The 14,991-nt window shown below is 50.9% G+C and overlaps 1 protein-coding gene across 9 annotated transcripts in view; it reads left to right on the forward strand.

Moving 5' to 3' along the window:
• Positions 1–14,991, forward strand: part of LOC146019720 (uncharacterized) — a 121,810-nt gene that overhangs the window by 58,196 nt on the left and 48,623 nt on the right. For 8 of the 9 annotated variants that reach the window (XM_083152218.1, XM_083152223.1, XM_083152219.1 and 5 more), the window contains one exon: positions 1,120–1,179. The exons of the other annotated variant lie outside the window; for it this stretch is intronic. In XM_083152218.1, the coding sequence (XP_083008344.1) occupies positions 1,120–1,179 (60 nt within the window). The remainder of the gene's footprint in view (positions 1–1,119; positions 1,180–14,991) is intronic. 9 annotated transcript variants of the gene reach the window in all.

Here is a 14,991-nt window from a genome sequence, read left to right on the forward strand (position 1 = left end):
TGCTCCGGCAGCCGTCCTCATCATCCCCTAACACTGGTAAATGCTCCGGCAGCCGTCCCCATCATCCCCTAACACTGGTAAATGCTCCGGCAGCCGTCCCCATCATCCCCTTACACTGGTAAATGCTCCGGCAGCCGTCCCCATCATCCCCTAACACTGGTAAATGCTTCGGCAGCCGTCCTCATCATCCCCTAACACTGGTAAATGCTCCGGCAGCCGTCCTCATCATCCCCTAACACTGGTAAATGCTCCGGCAGCCGTCCCCATCACCCCCTAACACTGGTAAATGCTCCGGCAGCCCTCCCTATCATCCTCTAACACTGGTAAATGTTCCGGCAGCCGTCCTCATCATCCCCTAACATTAGTAAATGCTCCGGCAGCCGTCCTCATCATCCCCTAACACTGGTAAATGCTCCGGCAGCCGTCCCCATCACCCCCTAACACTGGTAAATGCTTCGGCAGCCCTCCCTATCATCCTCTAACACTGGTAAATGTTCCGGCAGCCGTCCTCATCATCCCCTAACATTAGTAAATGCTTCGGCACCCGTCCTCATCATCCCCTAACACTGGTAAATGCTTCGGCAGCCGTCCTCATCATCAACTAACACTGGTAAATGCTTTAGGTTACCCAAATATTGCTCAAGGAGGTACGCCCCACCCTGTGCCCCTCACCCCTTTTCTATTTTCCCTCCAGTCTGTTACATTGTCTCAATCTCTGCCTGTAGGTTCTATGCTTCGGCCAATCCTCTTCTCCCAGGATATAGTGGCTAAATTCTGGTTTAGTAAAAGTGTGGAGCTGACACAGGAAGTAGCGCAGTACAATTGCAGATTATAAATTAACGGGCATGCATCCAGCTCTCAGCGTCTCTGTAGTCTCTCCTCGCCCATTCAGTACCAAGCCATGGGCACACACGCTCCCACTATTGCCCCAGTGCAGCTACAGAGCAGACTGCCTGTGTGGCACCCCACTCAGGGACATCTGATAGGAGCACTCATTCCGAGGGGGCATTGCCTCAGTCTGTCACTGTGTACATTTCGCACCATCCCCTTGCGCTGTCTGCCTCCCTCCCCTGTCCCGTCTACCACTACAGTATTCATAGACTTGTGTTTCTCCTGCAGGCTACAAAAATGGAAACGTGGGTTATCCCAATAACGTCCAGCAGCAACAACAACAACAAGGTAACATTCCTGTTATGTGCAGTGTTGTCACACACCGTGTAATACTCCGTGACCACAAGATGTCACACTCCTGATTCTGTATCAGGAACACATGTGCTGCACACATCCGCATGGCTGACCATATTATTAACCCTCTGAGTTCCAAGGGAATTTGTCAAAATAGGTGTGAAAATTGGCAAGCAAACCTTTTTATTAAACTCTGAGTGTCAATGTTGCTGTAAGAGATCCTCCAAATATCCATTAAAAATGCCAGCATTGCTCGGCTGTGCTCGCAGGCTTACACTCTATAGGGATTAGTAATGCAGTATTATTTGTGCAATCCCAACAGAACAGTCAGGAAGGTTGGCGGTTACTTACTTTCTGCAGCGATTCAGTATTGTGAGGGGATAAATGCTCCGGCAGCTGTCCACAACATCCCCTAACACTGGTAAATGCTCCGGCAGCCGTCCCCATCATCCCCTAACACTGGTAATAGCTCCAGCAGCCGTCCCCATCATCCCCTAACACTGGTAAATGCTCCGGCAGCCGTGCCCATCATCCCCTAACACTGGTAAATGCTCCGGCAGCCGTCCCCATCATCCCCTAACACTGGTAAATGCTCCGGCAGCCGTCCTCATCATCCCCTAACACTGGTAAATGCTCCGGCAGCCGTCCACAACATCCCCTAACACTGGTAAATGCTCCGGCACCCATCCTCATCATCCCCTAACACTGGTAAATGCTCCGGCAGCCGTCCCCATCATCCCCAACGCTGGTAAATGCTCCGGCAGCCGTCCCCATCATCCCCTAACACTGGTTAATGCTCCGGAAGCCGCCCCCATCATCCCCTAAGGCTGGTAAATGCTCCGGCAGCCGTCCCCATCATCCCCTAACACTGGTAAATGCTCCGGCAGCCGTCCTCATCATCCCCTAACACTGGTTAATGCTCCGGAAGCCGCCCCCATCATCCCCTAAGGCTGGTAAATGCTCCGGCAGCCGTCCCCATCATCCCCTAACACTGGTAAATGCTCCGGCAGCCGTCCACAACATCCCCTAACACTGACAAATGCTCCGGCAGCCGTCCTCATCATCCCCTAACACTGGTAAATGCTCCGGCAGCCGTCCACAACATCCCCTAACACTGGTAAATGCTCCGGCAGCCGTCCCCATCATCCCCTAACACTAGTAAATGCTCCGGCAGCCGTCCTCATCATCCCCTAACACTAGTAAATGCTCCGGCAGCCGTCCCCATCATCCCCTAACACTGGTAAATGCTCCGGCAGCCGTCCCCATCATCCCCTAACACTGACAAATGCTCCGGCAGCCATCCTCATCATCCCCTAACACTGGTAAGTGCTCCGGCAGCCGTCCCCATCATCCCCTAACACTAGTAAATGCTCCGGCAGCCGTCCTCATCATCCCCTAACACTAGTAAATGCTCCGGCAGCCGTCCCCATCATCCCCTAACACTGGTAAATGCTCCGGCAGCCGTCCCCATCATCCCCTAACACTGGTAAATGCTCCGGCAGCCGTCCCCATCATCCCCTAACACTGACAAATGCTCCGGCAGCCGTCCTCATCATCCCCTAACACTGGTAAATGCTCCGGCAGCCGTCCCCATCATCCCCTAACACTAGTAAATGCTCCGGCAGCCGTCCTCATCATCCCCTAACACTAGTAAATGCTCCGGCAGCCGTCCCCATCATCCCCTAACACTGGTAAATGCTCCGGCAGCCGTCCCCATCATCCCCTAACACTGGTAAATGCTCCGGCAGCCGTCCCCATCATCCCCTAACACTGACAAATGCTCCGGCAGCCGTCCCCATCATCCCCTAACACTGGTAAATGCTCCGGCAGCTGTCCCCATCATCATCCAGGGGCAAACGCAGGATTTTCAGAAGGGGGTTTCCAGAGGGGCGGAGCAAAGTACGGAGAAGGACACTTAGGTGCCCCAGTAAATGTTTTGATGTCCCGCGGGTGGTAGGGGGTATTATATCAACCGCTCAGCATGTAGGGCCTGGATCAGTAATTTTCACTAATTACCCCTTTACTGCACAGAGGGAGATGGGGTGGGAGAAGGGGGCATTGGGCTGAATGAAGGGGCCCTGATACATAACTTCCAGGGGGGTAGAGGATGTTTAATATGCAGAGGAGGGGTGTATAGTGGAGTGGGCTTATTATTCATAATTTTCTGGTGGGAGGACAGCTTGCTTGACTGCAGATATCTCCAGTTTCCGGAAATAGATTTCTTAGATTTTAATGGAATTAAAAACTAGAGAATCCCACCTACCAAATGGTATTGGGGACTAGGGGATCAGAGTTCAGGAGGCAGAGCAATCTGCCAACGAGTATATAAAACTACATAACAAGTGTGTGGCGCTAGAGCAGTAACCAGCTGCTGGAAGGCTGATACAGTATCTCTGGTTTTGGGAACAGTAGAGACAAGCTTCTAGTGTCCTTCAAAGGGGGAGAGTCACAGATATTTGAATATATCCTCAGAAAAACTCTATTGTCATGACAGAACCTGAAATATCTGACTGGGAAGAGCAATTAACAGGCTTGGATGGGGACCACTGCTTTGAAGTCAGATATCTCCGGTTCCCAAGGTCCGATTTTAAAAATTCTTGCACTCTTGGAAAGAGGGGACCCTCAGCTTTCAGACAATGGCCCTTAGACTCCTGGAGGGGTTTCTGGGTACTCAGAAACCCCCCCTGCGTGCGCTACTGTCATCTAACACTGGTAAATGCTCCGGCAGCTGTCCCCATCATCCCCTAACACTGGTAAATGCTCCGGCAGCCGTCCCCATCATCCCCTAACACTGGTAAATGCTCCGGCAGCCGTCCTCATCATCCCCTAACACTGGTAAATGCTCCGGCAGCCGTCCTCATCATCTTCTAACACTGGTAAATGCTCCGGCAGCCGTCCCCATCATCCCCTAACACTGGTAAATGCTCCGGCAGCCGTCCCCATCATCCCCTAACACTGGTAAATGCTCCAGCAGCTGTCCCCATCATCCCCTAACACTGGTAAATGCTCCGGCAGCCGTCCTCATCATCCCCTAACACTGTTAAATGCTCCGGCAGCCGTCCCCATCATCCCCTAACACTGGTAAATGCTCCGGCAGCAGTCCCCATCATCCCCTAACACTGGTAAATGCTCCGGCAGCCGTCCCCATCATCCCCTAACACTGGTAAATGCTCCGGCAGCCGTCCTCATCATCCCCTAACACTGGTAAATGCTCCGGCAGCCGCCCTCATCATCCCCTAACACTGGTAAATGCTCCGGCAGCCGTCCCCATCATCCCCTAACACTGGTAAATGCTCCGGCAGCCGTCCTCATCATCCCCTAACACTAGTAAATGCTCCGGCAGCCGTCCACAACATCCCCTAACACTGGTAAATGCTCCGGCAGCAATCCACATCATCCCCTTACACTGGTAAATGCTCCGGCAGCCGTCCACATCATCCCCTAACACTGGTAAATGCTCCGGCAGCCGTCCCCATCATCCCCTAACACTGGTAAATGCTCCGGCAGCCGTCCTCATCATCCCCTAACACTGGTAAATGCTCCGGCAGCCGTCCCCATCATCCCCTAACACTGGTAAATGCTCCGGCAGCAGTCCCCATCATCCCCTAACACTGGTAAATGCTCCGGCAGCCGTCCCCATCATCCCCTAACACTGGTAAATGCTCCGGCAGCCGTCCTCATCATCCCCTAACACTGGTAAATGCTCCGGCAGCCGCCCTCATCATCCCCTAACACTGGTAAATGCTCCGGCAGCCGTCCCCATCATCCCCTAACACTGGTAAATGCTCCGGCAGCCATCCCCATCATCCCCTAACACTGGTAAATGCTCCGGCAGCCGTCCCCATCATCCCCTAACACTGGTAAATGCTCCGGCAGCAGTCCCCATCATCCCCTAACACTGGTAAATGCTCCGGCAGCCGTCCTCATCATCCCCTTACACTGGTAAATGCTCCGGCAGCCGTCCTCATCATCCCCTAACACTGGTAAATGCTCCGGCAGCCGTCCCCATCATCCCCTAACACTGGTAAATGCTCCGGCAGCCGTCCCCATCATCCCCTAAAACTGGTAAATGCTCCGGCAGCCGTCCCCATCATCCCCTAACTGCTCTGGCAGCCGTCCCCATCATCCCCTAACACTGGTAAATGCTCCAGCAGCCGTCCCCATCATCCCCTAACTGCTCCGGCAGCCGTCCCCATCATCCCCTAACTGCTCCGGCAGCCGTCCCCATCATCCCCTAACACTGGTAAATGCTCCGGCAGCCGTCCCCATCATCCCCTAACACTGGTAAATGCTCCGGCAGCCGTCCCCATCATCCCCTAACACTGGTAAATGCTTCGGCAGCCGTCCCCATCATCCCCTAACACTGGTAAATGCTCCGGCAGCCGTCCCCATCATCCCCGTCCCCATCATCCCCTAACACTGGTAAATGCTCCGGCAGCCGTCCCCATCATCCCCTAACACTGGTAAATGCTCCGGCAGCCGTCCCCATCATCCCCTAACACTGGTAAATGCTCCGGCAGCCGTCCCCATCATCCCCTAACACTGGTAAATGCTCCGGCAGCCGTCCCCATCATCCCCTAACACTGGTAAATGCTTCGGCAGCCGTCCCCATCATCCCCTAACACTGGTAAATGCTTCGGCAGCCGTCCCCATCATCCCCTAAAACTGGTAAATGCTCCGGCAGCCGTCCCCATCATCCCCTAACACTGGTAAATGCTCCGGCAGCCGTCCCCATCATCCCTAACACTGGTAAATGCTCCGGCAGCCGTCCCCATCATCCCCTAACACTGGTAAATGCTCCGGCAGCCGTCCACAACATCCCCTAACACTGGTAAATGCTCCAGCAGCCGTCCCCATCATCCCCTAACACTGGTAAATGCTCCGGCAGCCGTCCCCATCATCCCCTAACACTGGTAAATGCTCCGGCAGCCGTCCCCATCATCCCCTAACACTGGTAAATGCTCCGGCAGCCGTCCCCATCATCCCCTAACACTGGTAAATGCTCCGGCAGCCGTCCCCATCATCCCCTAACACTGGTAAATGCTCCGGCAGCCATCCCCATCATCCCCTAACACTGGTAAATGCTCCGGCAGCCGTCCCCATCATCCCCTAACACTGGTAAATGCTCCGGCAGCCATCCCCATCATCCCTTAACACTGGTAAATGCTCCGGCAGCCGTCCCTATCATCCCCTAACACTGGTAAATGCATCAGCAGGTAATGATTCTTACTGGCTGATGCGCATATGTGGCCACAGAGATGGCGGAGGAATCCGCTGGGATACATCTTCACATCCTGGACCAGGGCTCTGGGAACATGCACCAGGCTGGCGTTGCTTCTCAGTCAGTTTGCGCAACATTGTATGAGGCCTGAATTGTGAATGGGCCAATTACAGAAAAAAATACAGCAACCAACTGTAGCGTGAATAGGCCCCATAGTGCGAGAGTGATATACTATATTTATATATACACAATAAGACTCTCCACTAGCCTCCAAACTTTCAAGCGTTCCCTATAATATTTATATACCAAACGCATAACCCTCTGAGGCACTTATGTATTATATAGCTTCCCTTCTGGACCTGTAACTTGGTGGGACTGCTGTGCTATTACTGGTGCCTGTCCCTGTGTTTCCCTGCTATATCCCTATAGATTGTTAGCTTGCAGAAGGGCCCTCCTACCTCAAGTCTGTCTGTTACCCAGTTTTTCTATCACTGTCTATTATTGTAAAGCGCAACGGAATCTGCTGCACTATATAAGACACTGTAACGGAATCTGCTGCGCTATATAAGACACTAACGGAATCTGCTGCACTACATAAGACACTGTAACGGAATCTGCTGCGCTATATAAGACACTGTAGCGGAATCTGCTGCGCTATATAAGACCCTGTAACCGAATCTGCTGCGCTATATAAGACACTGTAACGGAATCTGTTGCGCTATATAAGACACTGTAACGGAATCTGCTGCGCTATATAAGACGCTGTAACGGAATCTGCTGCGCTATGTAAGACACTGTAACGGAATCTGCTGCGCTATATAAGACACTAACGGAATCTGCTGCGCTACATAAGACACTGTAACGGAATCTGCTGCGCTATATAAGACACTAACGGAATCTGCTGCGCTATATAAGACACTATAACGTAATCTGCTGCGCTATATAAGAAACTGTAACAGAATCTGCTGCGCTATATAAGACGCTGTAACGGAATATGCTGCTGTTATGGTCCGGGGACTCTCTTGCCACCCCTACCTCCGTTGCCTCCAACCGGAATTGGCGGACGTGTGCAGAGGGCTAAGCTTCACCAATAATAGCCGCGTTCGTGAGAGCCCGTTAGTCAGGCTCCCACCTCGATGCCACCTGGTCTTACGTAGGGACAACACGACCGCCAAGGCTAGTGGAGTGCAAGGGTAAAACTATCTAAACCCACAGAAGGCAAGGAGGCCCCGGATACCCACGGGGTAGCCACGCAAGGGACAAGGCAGATCCAAGGGGTATATCAGACGTAACAATACGAAAAGGTGGAATAACTGTATAACAGTGGTAATAATGGCAACAATGCCCAGAGGGTGGAATAGAACAATATAAGGTACTAGCAACAATGCTTACAAGATGGAATATAATAATATGAGATACAAGCAACAATGCTGACAAGATGGAATATAATAATATGAGATACAAGCAACAATGCTGACAAGATGGAATATAATGATATGAGATACAAGCAGCAATGCTGACAGGATGGAATATAATCAAGGAACAAAAGGTAAGGACTTATCCGAATCACAGCAAGGATCACGGCACGGGGTACTGTAACGGAGCTGCTGGAACCAGGAACACAAAGGCTGCAGGGCACACCAAAGCTATAACCGGCGTCTGTTCCCAGCAGACGCCGGCTATTTATTTGAATTTGCCGCCTGTGACTGTGCGGACGTCAGCTGCGCTGACGCCGCACGCTGTCTGGAGACTCGGGGACGTTGCCTAGCAACGCCCCGATGCCTGGCAGCCGGAGCAACAGAGCCGGAAGCTCGGGGCGCTGCTAGGCAACGCCCCCGACGCTCCCCCGGCGCTCCATCTCCGCCGCCCGTCCCGGACGTGACAGAACGCAGTGACGCTCTGGGACGGCGACGGCTGACAGTACCCCCCCCTTGAGGAGAGGTCAACCGACCTCCAAATCCTGGCTTCAACGGATTTTGCCTATGAAATAACTCTTTTAAGGATGGGGCATGAAGGTCCTTGTCCAGAACCCAGGACCTTTCCTCAGGTCCATAGCCCTTCCAATGGACAAGAAAAAATAAACGACCGCGGGTGATTTTCGAATCAAGGATACTATGAATCACAAACTCCTTGATGCCTTGCCGAATGACCGGTGCTGGCCTGTAAGCACAAGGCCGATGGGCAGGTTTAAGTAAAGAGGCATGGAACGTGGGATTGACCTTCAGAGAGCGTGGAATCTGGAGTCGGAAGGCCACAGGATTGATTCTCCTAACGATTTTGTAGGGACCAATAAAGCGAGGACCCAACTTCTTGGATGCCTGATGGATATTGATATTTCTGGTGGATAACCACACCCAATCTCCGACTTTAAACGAACAAGGTCTCCTGTGACGGTCGGAAAAGCGCCTTGCGGCCGTGGTCGCAGAGAGGAGAGCCCTACGGACCATAGCCCAGGTGCCCCTCCTACTGGTCACCCACCTGGGATTACCTGTTCTGGCGGGAACAGGATCAAAAGAATTAGCCCGAGGGTGGAAACCATAGTTACAGAAAAAAGGAGACATCTTGGTGGCAGAATGCCAGCCGTTGTTATAGGCGAATTCTGCAAATGGTAGGTTCTCCACCCAATCCTGTTGGGACTTAGATACGTAACATCGCAGGAACTGCTCGAGTGTCTGATTCACACGTTCCGTCTGCCCATTGGATTGTGGGTGATAGGCCGAAGATGGACTGAGCTTAATCTGTAACGCAGAGCAAACAGACCTCCAAAACTTGGCCACAAATTGAACGCCCCTATCTGACACAATATCTGTAGGAAGGCCATGCAAGCGAAAAATGTGGCATACAAACAAGGAGGCCAACCTTTCCGCGGAAGGTAAACCGGTCAAGGGGACAAAATGTGCCATTTTACTAAACCGGTCTACCACCACCCAGATAGAGTCACAACCCCGAGATTGTGGTAGATCGGTTATAAAATCCATGGAGATATGTGACCATGGCCTCCTGGATATCGACAAGGGAACCAACTGACCAATCGGAGAACAACGGGGAGTTTTATTTCTGGCACAGACGTCGCAGGCAGACACCCATTCCTTGACATCTCTCCTCATGGTGGACCACCAGACAGCTCTTGATAACAAGGATAACGTCTTATCAATGCCCGGATGTCCCGCCGATCTACATTGATGAAACTCGAAATTTTTTTTCTTGCGGAGCTCTAAAGGCACAAAAAGTCTACCCTCTGGAATGGCCTTAGGAGCCGAGGCTTGTGCCAAAATGACTTGGTCCAGAAGGCTGTGAGTAAAACCGGCAATAATACAAGAGGCAGGAATAATAGGCTCCAGCTGTAAATGGGGGTCTTGGACAGCAGAAAAACTTCTCGAAAGAGCATCGGCAACGACATTCTTTGACCCTGGCCTGTAAGTGATAATAAAATTAAATCGGGCAAAGAATAAAGTCCACCTCGCCTGCCTGGCATTGACTCTTTTGGCTGATTGGAGGTATGCCAGATTTTTATGATCTGTTATGATGGTAACCTGGAACCTAGCCCCCTCCAGCCAATGTCGCCATTCCTCTAAGGCTGCTTTAATGGCGAGAAGTTCCCGATTGCCGACGTCATAATTACATTCCGTTGCGGAAAACTTCCGAGAAAAAAAAGCACATGGATGTAAGAAACCGTCCTGCCCATCCACCTGTGAAAGGACTGCCCCAATCCCTACCTCTGAGGCATCTACCTCAACAACAAAGGGCAATTCAGGATTGGGATGCCTCAAAACCCCGGCGGAGAGAAAGGCTGCCTTCAACTTAGTAAAGGCTTTGACAGCGGCGTCGGACCAGACCGAAGGATTGGCGTCCTTCTTGGTTAATGCAACTATGGGGGCTACAATATCGGAGAAGAATGGAATGAATCTCCTATAATAGTTGGCAAACCCCAAAAACCTCTGGGTGGACTTGAGGTTTGATGGTTGTACCCAATCCTTAATGGCCTGAAGCTTTCCTGGGTCCATTTGAAAACCCCGAGGGGAAATAATGTATCCCAGAAAAGAAATGCTCTCCACCTCAAACTCGCATTTTTCCAACTTAGCATATAAATTGTTCTCTCTCAATTTTTTGAGAACTGCGCATACATGCAAGCGGTGTTGCTCCAGTGATGGGGAGTAAATCAAGATATCATCCAGATACACTACGACAAAAACTCCCAAAAACTCCCTTAAGACGTCATTAATAAAATCCTGGAACACAGCAGGTGCATTAGCGAGACCAAACGGCATTACCAGATACTCATAGTGTCCAGAATGCGTATTGAACGCCGTTTTCCACTCATCACCTGCTTTGATGCGAATTAAATTGTACGCCCCCCTCAAATCAATTTTAGAAAAAATGGATGCCTTACGTAGTTGATCGAAGAGGACAGATATGAGTGGAAGAGGATACGAATTTTTTACTGTAATGGCATTAAGCTGTCTAAAATCAATACACGGGCGTAAGGAGCCGTCTTTTTTCCCCACGAAAAAGAAGCCGGCTCCGACGGGTGACTTTGAGGGCCTAATGAACCCTTTTTTGAGGTTTTCCTCAATATACTCCTCTATCGCCTTCTCTTCAGGGAGAGACAAGGAGTATAGTCGCCCCTTGGGAAGTTTGGCCTCAGGAACAAGATTAATGGCGCAATCATAAGGTCTATGAGGGGGTAAGACGTCTGCTTCCTTTTTGGAAAACACGTCAGAGAATGACCAATAAGGTTCAGGTACCTCCGAAACTGAGGGAGTCACCATGCGGACTGGAAGAGCCAGACAATTATGAGAACATTGTTCACCCCAACTTACAAGTTCCCCTGATTGCCAATCAAAACGTGGGTTGTGTAATTTGAGCCATGGCAAGCCCAGTACTACGGGTGTAACAGGGCTATGAAAAATAAAAAAAGATAAGAGCTCAGAATGGGTGACCCCAACCTGGACCAGTAGGGGGACGGTACGCTGTGTAATAACCCCACTGGGCAAGCGATTGCCATCTAAGCCATAGACCGAAATCTCTGGAGATACTGGTATGAGAGCAATCCCCTGTTCCAGAGCTAACTGTGAGTCCAGAAAATTACCCGCAGCTCCACTATCAATAAATGCCTGGCCATCCCACCTATGAATTTCAGACAAAATACATATGGGAATTAATAAGGAATTACTGGGAGATATAAGAGATAGGCCTGACAGGATGTCTCCCTGCATCCTCAGGCCTTGGCATTTCCCGGACGCTCAGGACAGGAATTCACCAAGTGTCCCCGGACCCCGCAGTAGAGACAGAGGCCCTGGGAACGCCGTCTCGCCTTCTCCTGTGGAGATAAGCGAGCTGCGCCCAGCTGCATGGGTTCCCCGAGGTCGACGGTGGAGTCCTCGGAGACACTGGGCAATGGCGCCAAACCTGCCCCCCGTTCTGAACGTCTCTCACGGAGCCGGCGATCCACCCTGATAACCAGCTGCATCAGATCGTCTAGTGACGTGGGTGTGGGATACTGAACCAGAGAATCCTTTATGTGGTCAGACAGCCCTACCCTAAATTGGGAGCGTAACGCTGGATCATTCCACCCTGAATCATTGGCGTATCGCCGGAATTCAGAGCAATAAGCTTCTGCCACCTGGCGACCCTGTTTAAGAGATCTAAGATGAGCCTCTGCTGCGGCTGCCTTATCTGGGTCATCATATAAAATCCCCATTGCCTGGAAAAAGGACCCCACAGACCGAAGAGCCGGAATGTCTGCCTTCAGCCCAAAAGCCCATGTCTGTGGATCCCCCTGGAGCAAGGAAATCACCAACCCCACTCTCTGTAGTTCAGACCCGGAGGAAAGGGGCCGTAACCGGAAATATAATTTGCAGCTCTCCCTGAAATTAAAGAACTGATTTCGGTTCCCAGAGAACCGATCGGGAAGACTCATCTTGGGTTCCTTAACCGACACAGCCATTGGAGGAGCTGCTCTGCGAACCTCTTCCTGAGACTCTACCCTGAGAGTAAGATCCTGCAACTGCTGAGTGAGGAGGTGTAACTGATCAGCAAAAACCTGGGCCGGAACCCCCACATTGGGATCCATGCTAAACCAAGAAACACACAACCACTGTAGAGGGAATATGGTTGTGTTACTATTCTTTGTGGCCGGTTATAATGTTATGGTCCGGGGACTCTCTTGCCACCCCTACCTCCGTTGCCTCCAACCGGAATTGGCGGACGTGTGCAGAGGGCTAAGCTTCACCAATAATAGCCGCGTTCGTGAGAGCCCGTTAGTCAGGCTCCCACCTCGATGCCACCTGGTCTTACGTAGGGACAACACGACCGCCAAGGCTAGTGGAGTGCAAGGGTAAAACTATCTAAACCCACAGAAGGCAAGGAGGCCCCGGATACCCACGGGGTAGCCACGCAAGGGACAAGGCAGATCCAAGGGGTATATCAGACGTAACAATACGAAAAGGTGGAATAACTGTATAACAGTGGTAATAATGGCAACAATGCCCAGAGGGTGGAATAGAACAATATAAGGTACTAGCAACAATGCTTACAAGATGGAATATAATAATATGAGATACAAGCAACAATGCTGACAAGATGGAATATAATAATATGAGATACAAGCAACAATGCTGACAAGATGGAATATAATGATATGAGATACAAGCAGCAATGCTGACAGGATGGAATATAATCAAGGAACAAAAGGTAAGGACTTATCCGAATCACAGCAAGGATCACGGCACGGGGTACTGTAACGGAGCTGCTGGAACCAGGAACACAAAGGCTGCAGGGCACACCAAAGCTATAACCGGCGTCTGTTCCCAGCAGACGCCGGCTATTTATTTGAATTTGCCGCCTGTGACTGTGCGGACGTCAGCTGCGCTGACGCCGCACGCTGTCTGGAGACTCGGGGACGTTGCCTAGCAACGCCCCGATGCCTGGCAGCCGGAGCAACAGAGCCGGAAGCTCGGGGCGCTGCTAGGCAACGCCCCCGACGCTCCCCCGGCGCTCCATCTCCGCCGCCCGTCCCGGACGTGACAGAACGCAGTGACGCTCTGGGACGGCGACGGCTGACAGTTGCGCTATATAAGACGCTGTAACGGAATCTGCTGCGCTATATAAGACACTGTAACGGAATCTGCTGCACTATAGAAGACGCTGTAACGGAATCTGCTGCGCTATATAAGACGCTGTAACGGAATCTGCTGCGCTATATAAGACACTGTAACGGAATCTGCTGCGCTATATAAGACGCTGTAACGGAATCTGCTGTGCTATATAAGACACTGTAACGGAATCTGCTGCGCTGTATAAGACACTGTAACGGAATCTGCTGCGCTATATAAGACATTGTAACGGAATCTGCTGCGCTATATAAGACGCTGTAACGGAATCTGCTGCGCTATATAAGACGCTGTAACGGAATCTGCTGCACTATATAAGACACTGTAACAGAATCTGCTGCGCTATATAAGACACTGTAACGGAATCTGCTGCGCTATATAAGACGCTGTAACGGAATCTGCTGCGCTATATAAGACACTGTAACGGAATCTACTGCGCTATATAAGACACTGTAACGGAATCTGCTGCGCTATATAAGACGCTGTAATGGAATCTGCTGCGCTATATAAGACGCTGTAACGGAATCTGCTGCGCTATATAAGAGGCTGTAACGGAATCTGCTGCGCTATATAAGACACTGTAACGGAATCTGCTGCGCTATATAAGACACTGTAACGGAATCTGCTGCGCTATATAAGAGGCTGTAACGGAATCTGCTGCGCTATATAAGACGCTGTAACGGAATCTGCTGCGCTATATAAGACATTGTAACGGAATCTGCTGCGCTATATAAGACACTAACGGAATCTGCTGCGCTATATAAGACACTAACGGAATCTGCTGCGCTATAAAAGACACTGTAACGGAATCTGCTGCGCTGTATAAGACGCTGTAACGGAATCTGCTGCGCTATATAAGACGCTGTAACGGAATCTGCTGCGCTATATAAGACATTGTAACGGAATCTGCTGCGCTATATAAGACACTAACGGAATCTGCTGCGCTATATAAGACACTAACGGAATCTGCTGCGCTATAAAAGACACTGTAACGGAATCTGCTGCGCTATATAAGACGCTGTAACGGAATCTGCTGCGCTATATAAGACGCTGTAACGGAATCTGCTGCGCTATATAAGACGCTGTAACGGAATCTGCTGCGCTATATAAGACACTGTAACAGAATCTGCTGCGCTATATAAGACACTGTAACGGAATCTGCTGCACTATATAAGACACTGTAACGGAATCTACTGCGCTATATAAGACACTGTAACGGAATCTACTGCGCTATATAAGACACTGTAACGGAATCTGCTGCGCTATATAAGACGCTGTAATGGAATCTGCTGCGCTATATAAGACACTGTAACGGAATCTGCTGCGCTATATAAGACACTGTAACGGAATCTGCTGCGCTATATAAGACACTGAAACGGAATCTGCTGCGCTATATAAGACGCTGTAACGGAATCTTCTGCGCTATATAAGACACTGTAACGGAATCTGCTGCGCTATATAAGACACTGTAAC

The sequence above is a fragment of the Crinia signifera genome, chromosome 7 (assembly GCF_055691185.1).
Source record: "Crinia signifera chromosome 7, ASM5569118v1, whole genome shotgun sequence".
Classification (NCBI taxonomy): Eukaryota; Metazoa; Chordata; class Amphibia; order Anura; family Myobatrachidae; genus Crinia; species Crinia signifera.